Below are 22,865 nucleotides of genomic sequence, written 5' to 3'. Positions count from 1 at the left end.
GTCCTTTCGTCGCACCCACGCCAGGCAGCATCAGGAGCGGGTGACAGTGGAGGTAAGTGTGCGGAGCTCTCCCCGCCCTTTGGCCCAGGCCAGCAGGGACACTAGTGGGAGGTGGCACTCCTCACACTGATGAAGGTGGCACTGGCGACTGGGGCAGAGGCAGTTCCATTTAGAGTTCTCTGTACACGTGATGGTGGGACAGACTGTAGCCAAGGCTCACTCATTAGACCAGGCCTGGGTGATGTGCCGCCAGCTCCTAGAAGCTTAGCCTGGGGCCTGGTTTCCTAGCCCTCCTAGGATTCCTCCAGCCAGTCCGTCCATCACAGCTTCTGTTGCTTATGACCAGGAATCCTCTCTGCAGCAAACGTTACATTGTAAATTTTATTCTGGGACTCATTCTAAAGGGCCCATCTCTTCTTAAAAAGACCACACTGAGGGCTTCCCTGGTGGCGCAGTGGTTGAGAGTCCGCCTGTCGATGCAGGGGACACGGGTTCGTGCCCCGGTCCGGGAAGATCCCACATGCCGTGGAGCGACTGGGCCTGTGAGCCATGGCCGCTGAGCCTGCGCGTCCGGAGCCTGTGCTCCGCGACGGGAGAGGCCACAACAGTGAGAGGCCCGCGTACCGCAAAAAAAAAAAAAAAAGACCACACTGAAACATTCTAACTGCTTTCTTTGGATGAATGAAGTTCATTTTAGTAATATCAGTTACAAGTACCTCCACCCTCCAAATCGATTCAGTTTCTGAGTTTAAATGAGGAGAGATCAGAAGATGAGTTAAGTTTGAGGGACTCTACATTATCCAAAATAATATGGTGTCTGAGTTTTGGATGGCAAGTTGAGAGAGCTCAGATAAGTGAGGGATTTGTCTGAAAGTTTATCTGTGTCTGTTCGATTTCTGAGTTCTGACAGCAAAGGCTCAGACAGCACGGGACACCTGTATTCTTTTTAATCAGCTGTTTTCTCAAAAAAGGCACAGTAAAGCATAGAAACCAGAATCCCCTCCCAGGTAACATAACCTGGTTAAATTTCTTCACAAGTTATTGGAAAACTGATGGCTACATTTGTCTTCTTTTAAGTAATTTTAATAGCTTGACTTGTCACCAGGAATGACTTGTCTTATGGTAGCAGTTTGGTTTGCAAGCATTACTTCATCCAAACTACTTTTTTTTTAACATCTTTATTGGAGTATAATTGCTTTGCAATGGTGTGTTAGTTTCTGCTTTATAACAAAGTGAATCAGCTATACATATACATACATCCCCATATCTCCTCCCTCTTGCGTCTCCCTCCCACCCTCCCTATCCCACCCCTCTAGGTGGTCACAAAGCACTGAGCCGATCTCCCTGTGCTATGCTGCTTCCCACTAGCTATCTATTTTACGTTTGGTAGTGTATATATGTCCATGTCACTCTCTCACTTCGTCCCAGCTTACCCTTCCCCCTCCCCGTGTCCTCAAGTCCATTCTCTACATCTGCATCTTTATTCCCGTCCTGCCCCTAGGTTCTTCAGAACCTTTTTTTTTTTTTAGATTCCATATATATGTGTTAGCATACAGTATTTGTTTTTCTCTTTCTGACTTACTTCACTCTGTATGACCATCCAAACTACTGAATTAACCCCTCAGACATAACATGGGACACCAGCTTTCTCTATGACTTCTTCTTACAAGGTAAAACTCTGAAATTTTATGATTATTTGGCTTGCAACAGAATTCCATGCCCAATCGGTACTTGGCAGTGGGGTGGTGAGAGGGCCATCATTCCCATTTTATAGCTAAAGACACTGGGGCATAAGGAACTCACCCAGGGCCACACGGCTCACAGGACTCCAGGTCTGAGAGCCCGTGTGCACTTTCCCATCAACTGTCAGAACGGGGCCAGCTTGGGAGGGGGAGGGGGGAGGGGAGGAGTTGACGGGCTGAGCCAGGACTGTCTCCGGGCCAGGAGAGGGGCAAGAGAGAGGCAAGCTAGTGAGTGGTGTTTAGCGCTGCCGCGATGTGGACTTGATAAGCAAGGTGAGGGAGAAGGCAGGGAACTGATATGCGTTCCCGCGCGTCACAATCCACCAGTAGAAAGGCCTCCAAAGCCTTCGTCGGCCTTTGGTTACTTTAAGAGCAGCCTTTGGAAAACAGAACTTGGCCCTTTTTTTTTTTTTTGCGGTACGCGGGGCTCTCACTGCTGTGGCCTCTCCCGTTGTGGTCGCGCAGGCTCAGCGGCCATGGCTCACGGGCCCAGCCGCTCCGCGGCATGCGGCATCTTCCCGGACCGGGGCACGAACCCGTGTCCCCTGCATCGGCAGGCGGACTCTCAACCACTGCGCCACCAGGGAAGCCCTCGGCCCTTTCTTATGTCTAACCCTAAGCAGTGTGCTCCAGAGTAAATAAGAGGATAGAGTGGTTCGGGAATTTGGGGTTTATGGGGCCTTAAGCTCTCCTTAACCTAACAGGTAACTACTTCAGCCCAAGGTATTCCTCTTTGTCCGGCTGTGATTCCAGAGACAGACACATGTTCCAGGGCCTGGAAAGAGAATTTTCATCTTACTGCACTGCAGGTTGGTTTTTTAAAGGCTCATCTTGACTTGCTGCTACTGAATTGTTTCCTCTTTTCTCTAATATCCCATTTATACATCATCAGTGTTTACTTCATAAATGTTTCGCATAAAATACAATTTAAAAAAAAGTCCTTTCTGTCTTGCATTTGATCTGAGGAAGGCTTCAGAAATCTGATGCGGTGGGTTTCAGGACAGACAGCAGAGCACCAAGGAGCTCTGTCCTGAACCAGGGGGTGAGAACAGATCACTGGGCCCTTTTGCCTACAAAAGGCAAGATAAGGCCCTGGAATGTTAGGTGACCTTTCAGTTGCTAACTTTAAAACCCAATCCAGGCCTTACTTCAGTCATCCAATCTGTCCTCTTCTTTCTGAGAAGAAATTCTGAATGCTTTCATGTAGTATTTCCAGAAGTACATGCCTGTAGCTTTACTCACAAAGAGTAGCCTCTTCACCATCAAAGACAACAATATTGCTGAAAATACTACCTTGCTTTTTAAAATATCAAGGATGAGGCTGGCGTTTTCCTGTATGAGAAGCCTTGATACTTATGCTCACCAGGTCGCCCACACTTGATTACTCTGCTCAAGTCACCCTGAAAGCCTCCTACAGCATCCACCTGCCCAGGTGAGTATAGCCTTCCCGGAACATTTACCTCATCCCAGTACCTTCCCACAGGTCTTATTCCCCAGCAAACTATTTTCTCGGTGGTCTTCCTCTGGCCAGTGTTATGGCCAGGACATCAGTAGGAGTGACCCATCTGACGGTGGGCTTCTTGGCTATACTTTATTTCTTATTTGGTAAAAGCTGCCTGGAAGAGTCTGGGTCTTCAGTTCAGTTATGCAGGAGAGATGGGGAAGGTGTCTCAGGGTGGTGATGGAGAAGCAAGTGCTGGTTTTATTTACAAAGGTGGTTTTCTTACAAGGCACATTGAAAAATTACATGTTTTACTTTCTCATCAGTCCCTATGTCTAGAATACATCATTTTCAATCAGATATTAAGAGCAAGTTTTATTTCAAAAGAAACCAAATGACTTTGCCTTGAGAAAGCAAGCATTTAAAACACTTCCTCTGAAGTCAAAACATAAGATCACAGCTTGACTAGCCAGCAACCTATTGTCATATCCACGAATAAGGAGTTCCAGGGATCAACCCTAGGGAGGCAGGATCCTTTTAACCAAAGTCAAAAGCTGCATCTTCGCAGCTGCACGTCTGTGCCTTTGGGTCCTCTCAGTCTGCCTCTTCTCTTTATTATCTCTTTTTCAGCTTTATGTGGTATAATTGACAAATAAAATCAGGAGATATTTGATTTGTATGATTTGAAAGTTTAAATTCCTCTAGGAAAAACCTAGAAAAGGTGAATAAAATTATCTCTAAGCAAATTTCAAACCTAAGAAAGAATTTTTCTACAAGAAAAAGTAGTGGAGTGGGAGACAGAGAATGGGGGGACATAGTACCTTTTTTCCCTCATTTTTATCACCTTCATGTGTCAAGGAGATGTGATTTGCGCTATCTCAGCTCAGAGAAATCAGAAGAGGCCGAAGGAGAAAGGGAAGGATAAACGCAGGAAAATCAAGAAATATTAGTTATCTTACTCTCTTCAAAATACCTTGAAGAAGTGCTGAATGGTGCTACTCTTGCAGATGAGGAAAGGAAAAGAGAGGGCTAATCTGTGAACTTTTTTCCTGGCAGATTCATTCTTAATTCAACATATATTGATTGAGAGGCCACTCTGGGCCGGGCACTGGGGGTACAGGGTAAGGCTGTGGTGGTGTGGGTCGGGGTGTGTGTGGGGGGAAGGGCAGGAAGAGTCCATGGAGGCCCTCAGGAGCTGGAAAAGCACACAGAAGTCACCTGTTGAAAGAAATCTCACAGCCAGCTGGAGATGCAACAGGTTTCTAAATTTCACTCCAGTGACAGAGTGATGCAATTGTAATTACACTCCAATGACACAGTGGCATAGTTAAAATTACACTTACACTTGAGTGTCAGTTGCTATAAGGAGGTGGACGTGGCACTTAAAATATTTTTTTCAAGGGAACCAAAAGAGAGAGAATGGGAGAGAAGACAGCAGGAAAGAAGTGGGCGTAGGTAACTGACCCTCTCCCTCCAAGGTCTCCCCTCAGGGTCTCTCTCCATGTCTGTTTGTAGGACTGAAGGAAGGAACTCTAGACCTCACCCCGCCACTCACTCTGTTGACTGTCAAATGAAATTCTGAGTCTCCACTCCTCCCCCATGTAACTCAGGGGTAAATTCTAAGCCAATGGAGGTTATCCTGTTTCTCTTTTATTCTTTCAGTCAGTGAAGATCTACTAGAGATCTATGATGTGCCTCTGATGTCCTCCAGCCACTGTAAACGCCTGTCCTCAGGTCTGCCTGGAGCAGAGGCATGTGGCCTAAGCCTAATCAAAGAGGAGTGAGGGCAAGTGTGCTGGGGGGTTTCTAGAAAAGGCCTCTTCACTCTTAAAAAGATGCATGGGAAGACGTGACCTCCTCTTCTGTTGGACACTGTCTGTGACTACATTTCAGCAGTGCAGCAGCTGTCCCAAGACCACGAGGGCAGCAAAGCACAGGCATCTTGCTGAAGATGGTGGAGCAGAAACAGGTAAAGAACCTGGGTCTTCACGTGTCACTGAGCTGCTGAATTAGTCAACCCTGAACCACTCTATCTCAGAACTTCTTGTAATGTAAGAAAGCAAACATTTTAATTATCCTTTAAGCCATTTTGAAAGGGGTTTCCTATTACTTGTGGCCAAAAGCATCCTGTTATAAACCTCATAGAGAAAGTCAAGGGCCTTCTTTGCTATCTAGACTCTGTACAAAACGAACCAGAGGGCCCCTCCTGTAGGAATTGATCAATTCTAGTACACAGAGAGCATACGTAAACTCACAGACATACGAGACATATGGACACAACCAAACTTAGGCCTATACTTAAACATTCAGGGCAGCCTTTACTAGGTCAAGGATAAATGCGTTTGAAGTTGCCAAAACAGAGCCATTCTGGGAATGCCATCCACTGCGGGCACTTCCCCAAAACTGCCTTTCAAGGACAAGGCAAATGCTGGGCTCCATTGCTCCCATTCATTCCATTACTTAATTTGAGAATCTGTGCCAAGGGTGGGGAGTGAGGAAGAGAAGGTGACGAGACTGGAACAAGAAGAGTCGTGTCCGTTCCACTCGGTGAAACATCCACCTAGCATCATGGCTCCTGAAAAGGCTGTAGTCTGAATGCCAGCTGGGGGGGGTGGGCAGCCACATGCCCAGGAGTACCCTTTCCCAGTGCCTACCAGCTCCCCCATCAAATCTACGGCGCCCTCCAAGGCCACCCCCAATTTAAAAAATATTCAATAACAGCATTCTTTAATGTGGAAAACTTACAGTTTTTACTAATCTGATGTAAAGTGTGAGCAAATGGCTCTTTGGAGAACAAGGCTGACACTGTGTTTGCTTTGTACACGTGGCTGCAAGACAGTCCCTCCAAGCACTGCTTCCCTAACGTCCTTATCCTTCCTGCACAGAATGCTGAATGGACTTTGTCCTTTTCTAAATCTGAGCCCTTGGTTTTGGTGGCGGAAGGTTCAGCTCAATCCGCGGGCTGACATTTGGGCTCCAGAGGAGCAAAGGCACAACCACCGCCGCTGGGCGTGAGGTCCGAAGCACACTAGGCACGGGCCAACTCAGGCCCTAAGACTGCGCTCCTGGGAAAAAGAGAAGCCAGAGACTGACAGAGAGAAGCAGCAGCACAGGGAGACAGAAACATGTAGAAGACAGAGGCGAAACACCTCACGATGGGCCTCACATGAGAAAAGGCCAGGACTTCGCCGAGTACAGGAATGTGTGGGAGCCGGAGCCGTAACATCAGGCCGGCATCAGAGGCCGGGTGGCAGCTCAGCGGTGACTGATGGCCTTGGGTTCAGCTTCCCGAGCCGTAAACGGAGCAGACTGAACTACATGAGCCCTGTGGGTCCTCCCTGCTTTGTGTGTATCACAAAGTCCGGGCAGCCAGGGTAAGAAAAGCATGAAACAAACAACTTTTATCTTTCCACGAGGAAAACAAAAGCCCAGTCCCATCATGAGAGACTCAGCCAGGTGAGTGGATATGGAAGATTAGATGTCTTCATGAAGGAAGAAGAGGACAAATCAGCAGAAATCACGCAAAATGTCACGTCCAACAGATTTAATCCCCCAACCTTCAGGGCTTTTGGAACCTTAAGGAAAACAGCTGCGAACGAAGCCCCAAAGCCCAGCTCCTGCCAAAGCTCCGCAGAAGGGATTATCTGTAAAAAATCACGGCTATGGAGACACTGATCTCTGAGAATCCTCAAACTTCCAAAACGGCTCTCAGAAATAGCAAGTTTAAATTTTTCAAAAAGCAGAAAAGAAACCTCTGAAGCTGTGAAGAACTGGGAAACAGTTAACACACAGTCGAGGAAAGCTGGAGGCTTGAAGAACACACATACCTTTGGATTGATCAGTTTCCTGCACACGTACTATGTTGTGATTGACTGATTTAAAACTAAAAATTTTAAAAAGGATGGTAGGGCACAGACAAGATGAGAAATAGGAAGAGAGGGCACAGAACAATAATGTTCGTGGCATCAAGGGATGGCCGGGAAGTAAGCAGCAGAACTTCACAGGATACGGAAGGTAGAAGGCTGAGGGGGTGACGGTGACCACTACCTGAACTGGCACCTCCTCACCTCCCCTGGGGACTCTGTGGCCATAGACCTTGTGTCGGTATCAAATCTGAGATGCAGCTCACCGTCTCCTTTTTCTGGGCTGTATTCTTACTCCATCTTTGTAAGGCCAGGTTCTAGAGCTCAGGGGGACCACCCACAGCCTCTGGTATTTTCAGTGTGTGTAAGAGGCTTGATGCCCCAAGCGGCCACTTAAGTTGCACTATAGCACAGCACCCTTGAAAGAAAGGATGGGCTCCATAAGGTCTAAGCTCTCCCTAAACCTAAAATCCTGAGCGTTTATGTGAAGGAAGTGGTAGGAAAAAGAAAGTTGGCAGATAGCTAGAAAAGCTTTTCAACACTGGGGACTTTTCCTAGAAAGAGAATGCCATAGCGACCAATCCCCCTTCATTCCATGACCTGTCTATATTTTGAATATTTTATCTCCATACTCCAGTCACTCTGCATTATCAGAACTTTCATCATTGCGGAAAGGCCAAACTATGTTGGTCATACCTGCATAAGGTATGCAGGTGCTGGGCACTGAAGGTCTGCATCCCACCCCAAATTCATATGTTGAAATTCTAACCCTGAAGCTGAAGACTGTTGGACCTCCTGGACCCTACAGGGCCAAACCATAGAGCTACCTGTGAACATTTGCTATCCTTTAAGACATAGGAAGGACTCCAAGGTGGCTCAGAGGTCATCTGGGCTGTCATTTCCACCACAGGGCCATGGGGGGAGGGGAGGAGGACTGCCTGCACCTTGGTTTCAAAGGGCAGGACCAACACCCGGCTCTGTTGGGCCAGGGGACCGGAGCGCTGGGGATTCGACCCCCACTGGGAAAGCTGTGGAGGCAGACTACTGCTCCAGTGGGTCTGGAAGGCAGAGCATCGAGCCGAAGAGGATTATTCTCGAGCCTTGAGAGATAGCCTAGAGTTTGCCTTCCTACGTTTGGGACTTGCCTGGGGCTTGTCACCCCTCCCTTCTTTCCTGTGTCTTCCTTCGGGAATGGGAATGACTACTCTGTGCCTGGCCCACTACTGTAGTCTGTAAGCGCAGAACTTGCTTGATTTCCCAGGTTCACAGCTGGGGAAGAATTCTGCCACAGGATGAATCTTCTGCTGTTTTAAGCCGCTCAGTCTACGGTAGCCTATCATAGAGGCCTATACTAAGACAGAGGTTTTCATATCTTGAAAGGTTTTCACTAAACAAAAAAAATAATAACAATAACAAAAATAAAGGTAAAATTTAATCTAAAAGCTTGAGTGGTTAGAGAGCTAAATACAGCGGCCAAATAACCTGGCTATCTAGAACAATCCATTCCCTGAAGGATTCAGAATCATGGTTTTACTGGTTGGAATATTATGCTACCAGCAGAACCCACAAAAATACAGAACGAAATTCCACTGCCAACATTTTGGAAGGCCTAAAGGACTTGCCGTGTGTGATACTGTGATTTATAAGAAGTAAGTATTTGGTCTTTGTTCCCTTTCTGGAACAGAATCCTAAACTCCTTGGAAGTTCCTAAGGGATGACAGTGAGAAGCGTCTTTTGTTATGTTAATGAGGTGACTTTTGGGAAGCCGCTCAGGATGGGGGTCAGTGAAGCCAACAATGGGATTAGAGGGTAGGAAGCCTCAGTCCCACACCCCCTGAGCTCTGGGGAGCAGGGGGGGCTGGCGGCTGAAACAATGGCCAAAGATTTAATCAATCATACCAACGTAATGAAACTTCCATAGGAAACTAACAGGATAGGGTTTAGAAAGCTTCTGGGTTGCTGAGGGCGTGGAGATTTGGGGAGAGTGACGCGCCCGGAGAGGGCATGGACGCGCTCGCCCCTTCCCACAGACTTTACCCTACGCATCTCTTCATCTGGCTTTTGATTAATATTCTCAGTCATCTAGTGAGCAAACTGGTTTCCTGAGTCCTGTGAGCTGTTCTAACAAATTAATCAAACCCAAGGAGGATTTATAGCCGGTCGGTCAGAAGCACAGGTGACACCCTGGACTTGTGATTGGCATCTGCAGCAGGGGCAGCAGCAGCCTTGTGGGACTTAACCTGTGGAATCTGATGCTATCTCCAGGTAGACAGTGTCAGAATAGAGTAGCACTGTAGGACACCTAACTGGTGTTCAACTTGCTTGTTGGTGCAGGGACACCAACCCACCGCCACACACACACCGGAATTGGTATTAGAATCTTATCACCACAGTACAGCTTCAGACAACAATCAGTAACGTTCATAATGAGCTCCTAATATTACACATTATATTCTATGATGGGAGGATGGAGAAGAAGCACATCTTAAATCATCATATTTAAAACCTGAGCAGGGCCCATGGAGCATAACTCATAAAAAAAGACTGAAACAGTTAGAAAATATCCTAAGTGTAAAAGAAACAGGAGGGACTTCCCTGGTGGTCCAGTGGTTAAGACTTCGCCTTCCAATGCAGGGAGTGTGGGTTCGATCCCTGGTTGGGGAGCATGCCTCACAGCCAAAAAACCAAAACATAAGACAGAAAGAAGCGATATTGTAAAAAATTCAATAAAGACTTTACAAAATGGTCTACATCAAAAAAACAAACAACAACAACAAAAAAACTTAAAAAAATAAAAGAAACAGGATATAAAAAGTGAGCGTTTAGAAATCACTCACAGAGAATAAATAGAGAATATTCCAGGGAGAAAGTACTAAAGGGGAATAAGAAAAAATAAAGCAACTCGTAAGGGACAATTCAGAGGAAAGGTATGAATCTCAAGTATGGCAAGATACCAAATTAGTTTTTAAACCAAGGCTTTTGCCTCACTCTATAATCATGATGGGGGAAAATTTCACGGTAATTTTTTTTAACCTGATAATGAAAATTCTTATCCCAACAAAGTTTACAGTTAAGACAACAATTATTTAAGTAATACTCTTTAGAGCACTGACTCTGTCCTTAGCAAAAAAGGAGTAACTGAACAGTAATTGAGTATTTTATGACTCGGCTGATAATAACAAACACAGCAACAAGAACAATAGTTGACATTCATTGAGAGCTTACAATTTGTCAGTCACTGTTCAGAGTATTTTACTTGTTTTAATTCAGTTAACCCTTACAACTGTACTTCTCTCCATTTCAGAGAGAAATGGCTTAAAGAGGGACAGAGCTAGGAAGTGGCAGAAAGGGCAGTCTGTCTCCAGAGCCTGTGCCCTTAACCACCATACAACACTCAAGAGTCTTTTTTTATTCCACCCTCCAGTTTCATCTTCCAGATGACATGCATCTCAAAAATACCAACAAGGGCACAATGCACAGGAGAAATGCGATAAAGCGTTACATCACTTACCATTGGGGAAAGCTAGTACACTGATGATAAGAAAGAAGAAAATTACGGAGAGGATACCCCTCCAGATGTTGTCTTCTGGGACAGAGTCATCCCTGAAAATAGAAAAGGAACATTGAGTATTCATTTTTGGATCTAAATAGTCAGCCTAGAAGGAGTAAGAGTTCCATGTTCTAAAAACTGGGGGATTGCTAACTTTATTTTGCTGAGCTAAGTCATTACACACACTATCTACTATTCACTATCATTTCCTAAAATAACACAGTGTCATAGTCAAGTCCAGTTCTGGTGAGGAAGGCAATTGGCAACCTCACACCCCAACACACATTCTGCTCAGACAAGCATTTGAGAATCACAGTTCTTTAAAAAAAAATTAAAAATACCCAGGATGTCAAAAGGTAAGGTTTATTTTGGAGAAATACCTTTTGGTTTTAAGACTAACTAAAGATGACCTTTACTACAGAGACTGTGGCAGAAAAATTGTTCAGGAATCAGAAAGGAAGCATAAGATTATAAGGAATAAGGGTATAATGCAATGAGATTATGCAGTCACTTGTCAAATATGGGCAGTTGGCTATCTAAGGGATGAATAAAAATGGGGCAGCTTAACATAATCAGAAAGCACCAGTAAAAAATGTTAAAAGAAAAATTAAGAGAGTATGAATATGACTGGTTCACTTTGCTGTACGGCAAGAAACTAACACAACATTGTAAAGCAACTATACTCCAATAAAAATTAATTAAAAAAAGAAAGAAAAATTAAGAGAAAACAAAATACAAGATTTAAACTCAGAGCAGAAGCAAAAGAACTGTAAATAGGAGATAAGCTTCCCCGCTCTCCTGCCTGGTCATTTCTAATGTATTACTGTGTTTAACTCCTGTATAACCCCAGCAACTGAAATGATTACATTTGTTGGTTTATATGTTGTCTATCTCCTCTGTAGAAAGTAAACTCCTAATGGCAGGGAATTATTCATTAATAGGCCCTCAATATATTTCTGGACTGATTATTGATTATGGAAGAAAATTTACTGTTTTAAAATGAAGTAAAATTTCCCAAATGGAAATTTTCTTAACATTGATGGTGAAGAATTTAGGTTTTGACAGTTTGCAACAAAAAAGAAGATTCTAGTAACATATCTGGGGCTCAGAGAAGCAAACAAAAGTGGGAAAACAGAAATACATGACAGTAAAATTTTCTGAAGTACTGGTAACTATTGAGAAGCTTGGGAGAGGGAAGTTCAGTGTTTCAGTTTCGAAAGACGCAGGATGAGTAGACAGAAGATATGAGATGAAACAGAATGGAAGGAGATAGTTTAGAGATGATGAGACTGGTAGCATTAAATCTTAAAATTATAAAAGAAGCTGGGTTTATCTAGAGAAGGACTGTAGTGAAAGAGTTTTCAAAAGACAAATATTAAATTAAGATTAAATATTACTAAAGGAAAAGAGACAGGTCAAAAAAAAATCTTAGAAGAAAACCAATTTCACGTAGAAAGAAGTTCTAGAGCGTCAGAATACATACATGAAAAGGTATGGAATGAAACAATAATGAATTACCTAGTTAAGGACTGGGTCCTGGGGTGTTGGTTTAAAAGCAGAAGTTAACTTAGATGCCAACTTCTGTTTAGGCTGCTCAGTTTCTGCACCCAATGAAATGATTTCCAGACTTATGACAGGATTGAACGTAAGGTTCTGAAATAAGAGATCATACAGATCTTAAACGTTTCCTAGATCATCCTATGGCCAAGTAACCCTAAACTGGACAATGCTGGACAAATAATGCTTGGCTGTTAACTTCAGAGATCTGATTACAAAACCAAACTACAGAATCAGACAGACTTCCTGCTGCAGGGAGGAAGTGCCTTAAAAAGTACAATCTTGGGCTTCCCTGGTGGCGCAGTGGTTGAGAGTCCGCCTGCCAATGCAGGGGACACGGGTTCGTGCCCCGGTCTGGGAAGATCCCACATGCCACAGAGCGGCTGGGCCCGTGAGCCATGGCCGCTGAGCCTGCTCGTCCGGAGCCTGTGCTCCGCAACGGGAGAGGCCACAACAGTGAGAGGCCCGTGTACCACAAAAAAAAAAAAAAAAAAAAAAAAGTACAATCTTATTTTAATGGACATACTAATAATTAAACACCTGCCCAGAGGTCATGAACACAACCTAAAAATGCCAGCCCGACCATTACCAGGGCACTTGCCATGCTCTCTGGCTTATGCAGAGAAGCCCCATATCCAACTTCCAAGAACACCAACTTTTACGGAAGGATGGCTGCACACAGTGAGGGTAGGAACACAATGTCCTCATTCAGACCAAATCACACTACTGATATTGCTAATAATGACAGCAACGATAATAGCTCCTGTTTATCAAGTGTCTACTGTGTGCCAGGCACTGAACAGGCAGTTTCTAGACATTATCTCTAATTGTCACAACCCACTGGGCTATTATCAACCATCTGAGGTAACAAAGGCTCAGATAGGTTTAGTAACTTGCCCAAGATTGTGGAGGTAAGAAGTTACAGAGCCAGCGTTCAAAACCAGGCCTGCTAGACTCTGAAGATGATGATCTTTCCTCCTTGCCAAACTGCCTCATGAAAACTTATCTGTCATCCTAAATCAACCTGACTCATGGTAGATGCCCAGGGATGGCGTAAGAGAGTTTCACAGGGCGTGCAATTTGTAAGTTACAAAATAAAAGCAAGGCTAAAATGAATAAACGTGGCCTAGGAAAAGAAGATGGAATCCCATAACTCACAACTTATACCAAAATATGTTCTGGATGATTCAAGAAACTAAAAGTAAAACCAAAACAAAATTCTGGAAGAAATGATGGGAGAATTAAAAAAAAAAACCCAAAACCCCCAAACAAAACACAACAATCTCAGAGTGGGGAAGGCCTTTCGAAAGTACGATACAAACCTCCGAAGTCATAAAGGAGAAGACTGACAAATCTGCATGGCAAAGAAATCAGTAACAAAATCATAAACTTGGAAAAAATATCTGCAACTCATATGAAGGCAAAGGGTTAATTCCCCTAATTACAAAGCTCTCCCCCCACATCAATTAACAGAAAGAACAAATGGACAAAGAAAAGCAAATAGAAAAATGGACAAAAGATATGAAGGGACAGTTCACAGAGCAGAAAAATCCACTGGCTCTCAGGCAAGTGAAAAAAAAAAGATGCTCAACCTTGTTCATGGTGAGAGATGGGGAAATGGAAACAACAGAAAGAGACCATTTTTATCTACCTTATGGACAAAGGTAAAAAATTAATGACTGAGCCGGTGAGGCTATGCAGAAATAGATAAACAGGCATTCTCACATACCACCTTTATGGAGCGCCATTTGGCAACATTATTAATTTACAAATGCATACACCCTGTGACCCAGCAATTCCATGTATGACAATGTATCTCACAGATATACCTTCATTTATGCAAAAACGACATATGTACAAGGTTGTTCACTGTGGCATTATATGTATTAGCAAAACTTGGAAACAACTAAATGTCTACCGAAAAGGGACTGATTAAGTAAATTATGGTTCCGGCTCAAAATGGAGTACTAGGCAGCTGTAAAAAGGATGAAGCTTTTAATTAATTAACTGATACAGAATAAATTAAGAGATCATGAAGTAAACAAAGCAATTTGCAGAACAGTGAGTATAGTAAGCAACTTTCTATGCAAAAAAGAGAGCGTGTATAGGTATATATAACTTGTAACTTCTGCTCATGGCTGCATAGCATGTCTCTGGAAATCCATCCAAGGTATGGTGACACTGGTTTTCTCCAAAGAGGATAAAAGAAGAGTGGGGCGAGACTTTTCACTACATACCCTTTGGGGTACCTTGGATTTTAAGCAATGTAGGTATGTTACGTTTCAAATAAGTCAATTATACATCAACATTAAATTTGTAAGAACTTGAGATCAGTGATAAAACAATGAAACTGCAATTTTGTAAATTTTGAGCCATTTTATTAGAAAGACAGGATCAAAAGAATGGCCTAGTTTCAGAAGTAAAAAAAAAGGCCAATTAAACCTGAATAAAACAGCAGCGAGTCTGAAAAGTTGGCCGTTTTATATTTGCCTAATTAGAAAAACAAAAAGTATCAAAGATGGACGGCAAGATCTTTGGCAAAACTGAAAATATACAGTACAGGAAGATCAAACTCCCGTGATCAAAGATTGAAGGCTAGGCAGGTGAGCTAAAGAAGAAATCTTGAGTCCTATCAGACTAGCAGCCCCAGATACACCCTCTGGCTTTCCTGAGAGTAGAGAGGGTGTACCCTCGGCATCCAGCACAGTCCCTGCAAGAGGTGGGCGCGCAGAAAGAACGGAATGCATGACTGAGGAGGCTGCCCACGCCACCGGCCTCCTGACAAGCTGACCACACAGGGCCGTTCCGTAAGCTCTGGTGTGGCCTCTTCTCTCTCAGCTCCCAGTAATCCAGAGACTTAACCATATGCCGAGGGACACAGACATTTTCCATAGTTAACCATGAAAAGCAACTTGGCTGCAAAGGCCCCAAAGACCACAATACTGACTCCAGAGACCCTCAATTAGAGGACAAGAAGGGTTTATCTCTGGACATCCACTAGATCTGTGCCACACTCAGAAAGCTAGCTAGCTGCTTTGCATGTTAGCTCTCTTTATCTTCCTAACATCCTCAAAGGGGGGAAATGATCATAATCTGCATTTTACTGACTCCAAAGTCTAAGTTTTTCCCCCTTTAGGAGGCTGTTTGGTGCAGTGACAAGGAAGACAGGCTTGTGGCCAGACGGCGTGGACCAGAATTCTGACTTCATACTTATCAGCCTGTGTGACCTTGGGCAGATTACTCAACCTCTCTGTGCCTTGGTTTCCTCCTCAGTATATCAAAGGGTAATAACAGTTCTACCTCACAGGGTTGTTGTGAGGATAAAATAATTCAACACGTGCGATGGACTTAGAACAGTGCCTGGCACAGAGGGCCTGTCAGTTATTAGTTTACAATGTCTGTCCACCCATTCCCTCAGCTAGCTGACACCTATCGTTGGGGACAAAGATGAACAAACTTGGTCCTGATTCTTGAGAGAATCATGATGAAAAGCACAATAAGACATAAAAATCAAATTATTATCTTAGTATAGCTTTGGCCTGAGAGAAAAGTTTTCAGTTCGCTGGCACTGTCTCTGATCAACCTGATAAGACACCCCCAAACCCAGAAAACCACCTCGATCGTTCACACAAGACTGGCCCCTGTTCGTGGGGTTGTTACCATCTCCTCAGGCTCTGAGGGGACAATGTAGTTCTCACTTCCCAGGGGAGCTCAGAACCTGCAGTCAGGGCTGCCAGACGCCCATCTTGACTTTTCCTGGCCTCAGGATTCTTGCTCAAATAAGACATTTTACTTTACAGCAACAAAAAAGAAAAGGACTTCAACTGTGATGCCGTGGCAGTGCCCTGACCTCTTTCCTAGGTCCTCTGAGGCTCTAATAACAAGCGCCTCGGTCTCTGGGGCTCTGAACTTTCCAAAGGCCTTTCCCAGCTGGTATTTGATTGAACTGCTCCACAGTTCTGTGGGGGAGTATTATCTCCACTTGAAGGATGAAGAAAATAAAGCTCTTGCTTTGTTTTGCCCACAGTTACAACAAATAGAGGCAGAGTGAAGCAGGTGCCAGGGCTTCTGGAATGCTGGCTCTAGGTCAAGACTGCTACCCTTACCGGTATGATACCGACAAGCTTAGGGAGGCAGAGTCCTTCTCCCCGAAGTTCTGCTAAATTTACGAGGAGCTCCAGAAGCACGCTGGGGTAGCCCTGACCATACTCAGTGAAAATACTGAATGGATTAGAATAAAATTGTAATTTCAGGCCCCATCTCATTCACCCACTGTACCTCCAGTGCCCAGCACAACGCTTGGCACGGAGCAGGCCTTCTCAATGTGGTGGGTGCCAGAAAGAGCAAAAGGCCGGGGCTGAGCGGGCCCGAGACCCAGGTAACGTGGGGGGGGTCACGGCCTGGGTCCACAGGCTCCACTGCACCTTCCTGCCCCAGTGCTGACCAATCAGGTACTCAAACATCTCAACTCCTTCTGTCACCCCTGTTTGCGTATAGATAACTACCCAGGAGAGAACCCTAAAAGCAGGACAAGTATAAGGAAAGCCCTGAGCTTTTTTAACCAAGGTTTGAACTCAAAGAGTTTGGGACTCAGATTCTTAAACTTGAACAACAGGCTACAGGCAGTGGGCAAGGAGACCGGGAAAACAAACTCCATTCCCTCACAGACAATTTTTAGACAAGCCTGTCTCCCTGGGGCCAGGAAGGTAAGAACTCTGTCCTGACTCCTAAGGCTGCAAAGTTGACTGTCCCCTCTCCCCCTCCTATCTCCTCCTTTCCATCTCTTTAATAGCAATCCTTGAAACTGAGACACACCGGTAGGCTCGTGTTTATGAGGCTAGTCACTGTGAAGGATCCTCTCTCCCAATGGAAAACTCAGTCCCGGGTTACAAGGCGGATGGATGTTAACTAGCTTTGGTATTATCTTTGAAGACTACATTCGTTTCATTTTATAAAACGTTAGGATTCTTTTTAAGAATTATAGCTGACATATCAACTAAAAGAGAAGAGTGATAGTTTTTGAAAGTTCATATTGTATAAATGATTTTTTTATATTTGATTCATTTAGCATTTACTGGGTGTGTATTACCTGTGATGATTGAGATATCTGGCCTCAAGAAATTGATACAGAAACAAATACTAGAACAGGGAGATACAATAATAAAAAAAAATGTTTAGAAGTATATAAACATTTCTGCCTCTGAGCTTCCTGGAACAATCAAGAAAGGTGTCTGGAGGGGGACCATCCAGGTGCGTTGCCAGGAATGCCATGGGCTCACGGGTAGGCAGGAGGTGCTCTCCAGTCAGAGAGAGGTACCATCCTGGCATTAGGGTCCAGCAACATGCTATAGGTGATGGGGATCCAGGGAAAGAGTGTAAGCAAGGGACGGATGAGATCACAATCTCGATTTCAGAAGGTCATGAGGAAAGCGGTGTGGAGGATGGACTGGAGGCAAATGGAGTCAAGGCCTGGGAGTGTCCATCCCAGAGAGCAGAGGGTTTGCTGAGCCAAAGCCTGGGCATGGGCAGAGGAGGACAGCTCTGAAAGCTACTAAGGCCCAACTGGACCTGGTGAAGATAAACTAGATGAACTCCAGGATGGCGGAGACCTGGGCTGGGCGGAGCGCGGACTGTTGAACTAAATTAAATGTGATGCCAGGACCTAGGGCTCAGGAAAGCAGTCCTAGCTGCCTGGACGAGTCCCTGGCTTCCAGATTTGTTGAGACTAAAACGCTGATAACTCCCCTATAGAAATCTGGGGCTAGAGGGATTATATCACAAGATAAACTATATTACACTTGGTAATAGAATTATGCCTAAAATGCTAAACACTGGGCAGCAATACTAGGCAAGTAAATTCTCTGAGGTAAGCATCATCTAAACCAAATAAATGTTTGAGTCACTCAGATGCTTATTTACTACAGAAGACCCCAAAGAAATATGACACATTTTCTCCTTCAATAAACGTATCATCTTATTAAGGACATAAAACACCAGAAATAAGGATAAGAGAGGATAATTAAAAGGGGCTCATTTATTTATGGCCACACCACAGGGCACGCGGGATCTTAATTCTCCGGCCAGGGATCGAACTCGCGCCCCCTGCAGTGGAAGCGCGGAGTCTTAACCACTGGACTGCCTGGGAAGTCCCTAAAAGGTGCTTATTTAAATCCAATAAAAAATATGATTCAAATAGGAAGTGAGGAAGACAAATGTTATGATGGCTGCTAACTGGAACCTCTTTAGATGGCAACACCTAACACAGTGCGCTGCTTCACCTCCAAGGCTGGTGTAGCCCCAGTACACAGCCGAAATGGAGGATCGCTTAACATTGCTGGTGTCCTGGAACAAGGACAGCCAGGCCTTCTGTTATTGGGAGAGAAAGAACATGATGTACATAAAGGAAACAGGCTCAAGACAACTGAATCAGCAGGGTCAGGAGTTATTTTCTAATGGGAATTGATATGGTCTAGAGGGAAAGAACAGGAAGGCTGGCAGCCATCCAGGAGGGAAGACACACAGAAGGTGGAACTATGGCTCCGTGATAAGATGAAGAGCTGGAGCTCCAAAGCCACTGAAGGAAATGAAGTAAAAAAGCAGTAGCACAAACAAATAAAAATCAATCAATCCAAAGTCTGTCCATTTCCCTGCCCTCATCCGCTTCCTCAGTCCCATATCAAGGAGAAACCATAGGTAAGCAGATGATCCCTTAGGTGCCGGAAGCTGCAGGAAGGCAATCTCTTTTGGGTAGGTGATGACTTTTGCTGGACAAGTGTCACTGGAGAGACTGACGCCACTGTTTTACTGCCAGGTGCCTCTGAAGGAGACAGTGAGCTGCAACGAATGTGATCTCGTAAATTTTGGTGTTTTCAAATCTAAAGCCTGAGTGTTTGAAAGTAAGGCCATTCAACATTTCCAAGCTTACCAACCTACGAAAGCAGCGTAAATAGGAGGCACTCTGAGCGTAAGAGAAAGGCTCTCCTTGCCCTACTTCGGCTGAGCAAACTTATAAGGCATAGGCCGAAGCATTTAACTTCTAAAAATACTTACCTGAAAATGTGGCAAAGTGAGCTTTTCCAATCTTAGGGGGAATGATTCGATAACATCTGGCTTTATTGTTAGTGATGGGGACTGTCGGTTTAAACGCTGTGATTTAACAGTGAGTTGGCCTAGTTGTTATTTAACAAAAGAACTGCTTGATAAGTCCAAACTTGTCTCAGACTTCTGTGAGAGGCATCTAATCCTTGCCAATCCTAAATGCTTGCTGTGTCTCTGCAGCATGTGACATGACCCAGGTACTGTTTCACACATACGGGTAACCTGACACCCCAAAAGTACTCTATTGCTGACTCTCTTCAACTACTAGTCTTTGAAAAACAAACTTTAAGAAGTAATTACTTTCAGTCTTTATGGAAGAAGACAGAGCTATCACTGTAATGTCTGTTTAAAGGGTCACAAATCATTACAAAAAATGAGTAAGACACAGTAAGTACTAATTGTACTAATGGTGCTTATGATTTTCTATAACATGAAACTTGTTATTAAGTAGTTCTTTAATATGTGACTTCTGTCTCTTTGAAATTAGTGGAAGAAGTAAAATTATTATCATTTTTGGAAAAGGCCATAGCCTGAGGTTCAGATTGTGCCTTTTCTATTATGTTTGACAAGCTGTTAAAATTCATATTCATTTCTTATAGTTTCACTGCTGTAATTTATTGAATGCTTTGGCAGAATATGCTGTAAAAGGGAAATTCCAGAAGAATGTGACTTTCTGTATTAGAAAAGAGGAAGAGAGATCTGTTCTGAAAGGGCCTAGAATAATATTAAAGATAAAAGTTTGAAACAAACTGCTCATTCTTGCTTCTCATTATTTAAAATAAAATACCATAATTACTTTTCTAAGTTCCAAAGAAACTCCTGCACTAATTCCATCTCTTGCCAACCCACACGAGATGAAGTGAAACTGAAGTTAATATGAAACAGGGATGCATGTTATCCAAGCAAAGCACTGTCCATTTTCCCAAAGTCTTTATCCTTTTTCTGAATTATAGAGCACACCACACTCTCACTCAATGACAAACATAATTTAGAAGGCATTAGCATACAATGAAATGATGTAATAATAACAATAGCTAAGGTTTACTGAGCACCTACTATTCGTCATGCATTGAGCTAAATACAGATTATCTAAAAAAATGAATTGAGCCCTTATAACAAAATCCTATCGGGTATTACTAGATATTTTCACTTTACACACGGATAAGGAAACTGAGGCTTAGCAAAACTAAGCGGCCACACAGCCACTAGCTGGTAAAATCAGATGACATGATAAGTATTTGAGGGCAACCATAAATAGGGACAAGACTGATTTCTCTCCAAAGCTAGAAATATGTTCTTGGTTGGATACTGTGGAAAGATCTGGTCTTACCCCGCTGCAGAGCGTTAGCAGAATATTTTACAATAATAGTAGCTGTTTCCCTCAATTATTGAGTCATTGTTTATATGCTTTATGGCTTTAGATAGAGTCATGCAAATCGATAAACACTGACAAAATAAGAATTAAGAGTCAAATGCATTGTGGAGATAAGGAACAAGTGTGATGTAGGAGGACATTATTAGTTTTATGAAAATCTGAAAAAGTGCATTGATTCTCAAGGGAGACCCCATTGGCACTTGTGTGTATGTGCCTATGTGTGCCTGTAAGGGACAACTCTTTGTCGTACAATGCTGTCCCTTGCGTTATAAACATTTATAACCCCCACCCACTAAATACCAGAAGTTCCCTCAATGCTTGTGGCCACCAAATATAACCCTGAGCAGTTTCTGCGGATCTGGGCTGAGAACCATTGATTGTTGGATAAATATACTAGGAGAGAAGTAACTGACCTTAATTATTTATCATGTGCCAAGCACTCTGCTAAGTGCATTCACACACATATTCATTTAATCCTTATAACTCCATATGCGGTAAGTACATATTTTATCCCCATTTTAGAAGTGGATCATGAGTCTCAGAGAAAGGTTAAATAACTTAACCAAGGTCACGCGAACAGTCTTGAGACCAACAGTGTGGCTCCCAAACTCCAGTTCTCTGGGTTGGTCTTTTAAGCATGGTAGAGGCACACCTTTTCTTTCTTTAAAGAGGTTCATTCAGAAAACATAAATCCTTATAAGTAGGACCCAAGGTGTGCCTGTCATTTAGGCATGAATCAGTTCCCTGGCTTGGGGTTGAAGGGCCACATGTTCAGTGAGGTAGAGTTATAAGATCTGGGCTGACAAAAGTTGGGCAGGGTTAACTCCTATGCACAGGTATATATTAGAAGTGCTTTGAGTGTGTGTGTGTGTGTGTGTGTGTGTGTGTGTTTTCAGGGGGATATGAGAGTTCTGCTACAGTGTGTGAGGTTTGTGTGTTTTATTTAATACTTTCCATAGCATTTATGATGCACCAGGCACTGCTACAATGGCCTGACAATGTCTCATTTCAGCATGTATGTTAGATGATGAACAGAACAGAGCGTGCGCCGTGTGATGTGTGGTGGGTTCGTGTCTGTGTGGCACTGCTGGAATGTCCGCTGTGATGTGTGTGTCCACGCCGCAGTTTCTGTTGTGGTATAGACAGTGGTGTTTGAGGCTGGGGGAAGGGTTACGCGAGATGATTTGCGTGCCATGCATACAGACTGGAGTGCACCGCACGTGTGCATTTTGTGCACGCGGGTAGTGCCGAACACTGGAGGAGTTCCGCGGGAAGGGGTCTGAGTTGTGTCCTGGGCCTGTGTATGGTTCGTGGAAGGCAGGGGTGTTTTCAGTGTGAAGAGGTATGTGCTGAAAGTGGTGCATACCAGATGATTCATGCGGTGTGCTAGGCAAGGACGGAGGCCGGAGAGGAGGGGGCCCGTGTCGTGATGTGTGTGGGGAGCGACGCTGAGAGCCGCGGGAGAAGGGCGGGGAAGGAGATCGTGCTAGGTGACCCACGAGTGTTCCTGATGTGGCCCGAGGCGCTGTATGGGGAAAGGTGGTATGGAGAGGGGTGGCGGTGGCGATGGGAGTGGGGATGGGGCTGGGTTGGAGGGTAGGGACGAACGCCGGTCCAGAGGAGCTGTCGGGAAGGAAGCTGGGTGCGCTAGGTGACATACCCGCCCGTGGAAAAGCGTGTGCGTGGAGCAATCAGCCCACTTCCTCACCCGGCCATGCTCCCCGCCACGGCCTCCATCCGCCCCTTCCCTTCGCCCAAAGGCGCGCCCCCAGCGCAGCCCGGCCCGCCTCACCTGGTGAAGGCAAAGTACATGAGGCTGACGATGGTGAAGCTGAGCAGAGTGATGGTGTGCGGCCGGTAGAAGAAGTCGATGGTGATGTCCTCCACTTGCTGCTCGTTGATCATCCGGAAATGCATCTTGTAGTTCACATCATCTTTGCTCAGGGTCCGGCTCCCCACGCAGGACGCCATGGCCCGCCTCCCCGTCCTGCGGCGGCGGCGGCGGCCCCGGCCCGTGGAGGCTGGGACCCCGGAGGTGACGAGCCGCAGCGAGAAGGCTGCCGGACGCCGGGGCCGGGTCTGGCGAGAAGCAAAGGAACTGAGCAGAGGGAAGGACAGGCGCGGGAGGGCGGGGTCGCGGCGCCGCCAACGCAGCCTCGGGCGGGGGACGCCGCTCGCCCGGCCCCGGCTGGCGTTCGGGGACGGGCAGCTCTAGGGACTCGCGGTGGCTTTAGATTCT

At 44.8% G+C, this 22,865-nt stretch overlaps 1 protein-coding gene across 3 annotated transcripts in view; it reads right to left on the bottom strand.

Moving 5' to 3' along the window:
- The window catches only part of PTDSS1 (phosphatidylserine synthase 1), a 64,868-nt gene extending 42,163 nt beyond the window's left edge, over nt 1–22,705 (bottom strand). For 2 of the 3 annotated variants that reach the window (XM_060127791.1, XM_060127792.1), the window contains exons 1-3: nt 22,419–22,705; nt 10,560–10,649; nt 9,645–9,733 (exon numbers count right to left, since the gene is read on the bottom strand). In XM_060127791.1, coding sequence (XP_059983774.1) covers nt 9,645–9,733; nt 10,560–10,649; nt 22,419–22,597 — 358 coding nt within the window. In that variant the 5' untranslated portion in view covers nt 22,598–22,705. Of the gene's footprint in view, nt 1–9,644; nt 9,734–10,557; nt 10,650–22,418 lie in introns of all 3 variants that reach the window. The other variant, XM_060127793.1, reaches the window with a different exon arrangement.
- Nucleotides 22,706–22,865: the final 160 nt, after the last annotated feature.

Source organism: Lagenorhynchus albirostris, chromosome 17, assembly GCF_949774975.1.
Source record: "Lagenorhynchus albirostris chromosome 17, mLagAlb1.1, whole genome shotgun sequence".
Classification (NCBI taxonomy): Eukaryota; Metazoa; Chordata; class Mammalia; order Artiodactyla; family Delphinidae; genus Lagenorhynchus; species Lagenorhynchus albirostris.
Note: the sequence above shows the minus strand (reverse complement) of the source record. Positions and strands in the feature narration are given on the sequence as shown.